This window comes from Amphimedon queenslandica, unplaced genomic scaffold (assembly GCF_000090795.2).
Source record: "Amphimedon queenslandica unplaced genomic scaffold, v1.1 AMPQUscaffold_13479, whole genome shotgun sequence".
Taxonomy (NCBI): domain Eukaryota; kingdom Metazoa; phylum Porifera; class Demospongiae; order Haplosclerida; family Niphatidae; genus Amphimedon; species Amphimedon queenslandica.
The window spans coordinates 134,707-137,600 of NW_003546285.1; the positions used below are offsets into that span (position 1 = coordinate 134,707).

At 32.4% G+C, this 2,894-nt stretch overlaps 1 protein-coding gene across 1 annotated transcript in view; it reads left to right on the forward strand.

The window, feature by feature from the left end:
- Positions 1–1,693: 1,693 nt before the first annotated feature.
- Positions 1,694–2,894, forward strand: part of LOC109580737 (DNA ligase 1-like) — a 2,068-nt gene continuing 867 nt past the window's right edge. The window contains exons 1-4 of the mRNA XM_019994219.1: positions 1,694–1,863; positions 2,388–2,483; positions 2,531–2,668; positions 2,716–2,880. Of these exons, the coding sequence (XP_019849778.1) occupies positions 1,725–1,863; positions 2,388–2,483; positions 2,531–2,668; positions 2,716–2,880 (538 nt within the window). The 5' untranslated portion in view covers positions 1,694–1,724. The remainder of the gene's footprint in view (positions 1,864–2,387; positions 2,484–2,530; positions 2,669–2,715; positions 2,881–2,894) is intronic.

The window sequence follows — 2,894 nt, forward strand, 5'->3', positions numbered from 1 at the left end:
TTGTCGGAGGGGCAGGTCCTACACCAGCTGTCAAACATCCTCAGTTTCAATATGATCAGATTAAGGATGGACGTGTTCTTACTAATGAACAGTTACTTTATAATCTATCTAATGGTGAGTGTCTTTTTATCAATTGTGTGAATATGTCTTGAGATGTGACAGTTGATGACATTATTAATTATTAATATTTATTGTATTTTAGGACAATTCACTGTTCCATCTGTCAGTGGACAGTGTTGTCCACCAACTGATAACTTTACAATCAACAAAATAAATCAAAATAAAGGAATAATGTTAGGAGGAACAGTAACTATTCATAATGGTCTTACTATAGCTACTAATAATGTGTACATATTTAATGTGACACATAATACAATAGTGAGTTATTATATAGCATGATAGATTAATCTACATGTATGTGTAAATCATTTCTTACCGTTACTCATTTCTTAATCATTTCTTAAGTTACCTTAAGGGAGAAATTTTTGAAGTGTATTAATTTTCGCTGTTTTTGCGGGTACCAGCTAACTGCGAAAATTAATATCTTAACCCTTTATGAACAGAAAGCCCACACGTCCAGTTATAGTTGTTAATGACTAAATGTTACTAAAGATTCAGAGTAAAGTAGAAAATGGGGAGTGAGTCCACATGCAGTAATTATTACATCATGTGACCTTACTGACGATGCCTTCTGATGATTATCTGCGAAATTTTGTCCATGCGAAATTTACAAAATAAAGCAACTAGTGAAAATTTATTACCTTGAAAATTTTCTATATTTACGGAGTTACATGTACATGTATGTTTATGTTTTTTTCTATTTAGCATTGGGAGAGTATTAAAAAAGAATCAATATCTGGTGAGGGACTCTGGACTAAGGAGAGATATACTCATGCTAGTGCTATTATCAATGGTGACTCTACCTCACCTGCACTAGTAGTGATTGGGGGACGGGATAATAACAATCAACTAGTGAATGAATGTTTATTATTTGATAATATCACTACTGGTCAGTTCAGTTGTAAGAAGGTATGTGTACACTGTACACGTATGTATATTTAAATGTATTATGTATATACATTTCATATAAAATCCATGTACCGTACAAGATGATTTATTGGCGGGAATAATATTTGGCAAATTTGCCTGTGGAAAGAAATTGGTGAATTTTATATTGGTGGTTTCGTGCCACGTGCCATTGAGCATGCTCAGATTGAAACAAAATGGCGGATTTTATATTAGTGATTTCTTCATAGAGCTACCAATTGCCAATATTAATTCCTCGCCAATAAATCATCTTGTACGGTACATCAATATTATTTCTCATTGTCTACAGATTCCTCTACCTGAATCAGTTACTGGTAGATACAATCACTCACTCACAGCAGTCACAATGTCACCACACTGTGTGTGGCTAGTAATTGTTGGAGGACGTGAAAAGTTTAGATTAAAAGATGTTGGAGGAGGAGTGAAGGAGCCGATGCATACATTTATCATTGATACTAATAGACGTATAATGATAATTGAATTAGGTAAAATAATAATTATTAAAAAATTATAATGAAGAACTTCTTTTTAATTTATTAATAATATTATTGTTCCTTATTTCAGTATATATTGAAGCTGGTGAGTGGATAGTACAGTCAGTACTGGATGCTAATGATCTCACTAGTAAGAAATATCAAGAAAAGTATTCATCATACAGCAAGACCAGAACATGGTGGATGGATCAGCTAATAGAATATCCGACAGAGAAGGAAATGAAGCTTCAGAGATACATCCAGTCTTTACATCAAGAACTACAAGTGGCTGATCAGAACAAAGTATCACTACAGGAGGCACTGACTGAGGCCAATAAACAAGGTACATGTACATGTATGATGTGAATTTTAATGTAATGTATGTTATGTAATATCATGTAATGGACTAATGGTTTACATAATATTAGTTTACATAACTAATGTGATGTAATGTATGCATAGTTATAGAAATTTGGAGTGTAGAATTCTGGCAGAATGCTTTCCATTAAAATTTTGACAAACCTTTGACCATCTGCAAATTACCCTGTACTACAGCCCATGGTTTCCAAAAAATGGCTAAAAATCACACCCAATTTTTATTACATTTTCTGATGCATATTGACGTCCTTTTGCTATGTAGAAAGTTTGAGACAATTTTTGGACAAAAAATTCTTGAATTTTGGCTATTTTTAAAATGAGCTGATTCTGAAATTTTGCAGTACAACAAATCACCCATTGTTAAAATTTTGATATAAATACTGAATACATAATGTACACTGTACATGCATACAGTGAACTGATTTTTATACACATTATACTGTACGTGTACATGTATACATGTATGATCATTTTTTGTTATCTTTTCAGCTAAAGTTGATGATAGCGAAACTGTCAAGAGTGAGAAATTGGAAGAGGTGTTAAAAGCACAGGCACAGTTACAAGAAGAGAAACAGATTATTACTGGTTAGTGTATTATCAGTACATAATATTAGATGAGTCTATTAATGTAGAAGATAATGAGAAACTGAAAGCTAAACTTGATGATTATGAAGTATATATAACTGAAATAGAAGAAGAGAAGAAACAAGTAGAGGAAGAGAAGGACAAAGTAGAGGAACAGTATCTCAAGGAGAAAGAGATCACTAAAGGTTAGAGTATTGTCATCAATGTGTATATTATATGAGAGAATATTTAGAACTGAAAAGTAAAGTTGCTGATAATGAATTGTATACTGCCAAACTAATGAAGGAGAGGGAGCAATGGAGTCAAATCAAAGAGACTAGTACCATTGGATTACAATTTAATTACTTGGAGAAAGAACAAGAAGAGAAATGCATTTCTCTAAAGAAATTGCACAAAGGTAGGTATATTAGT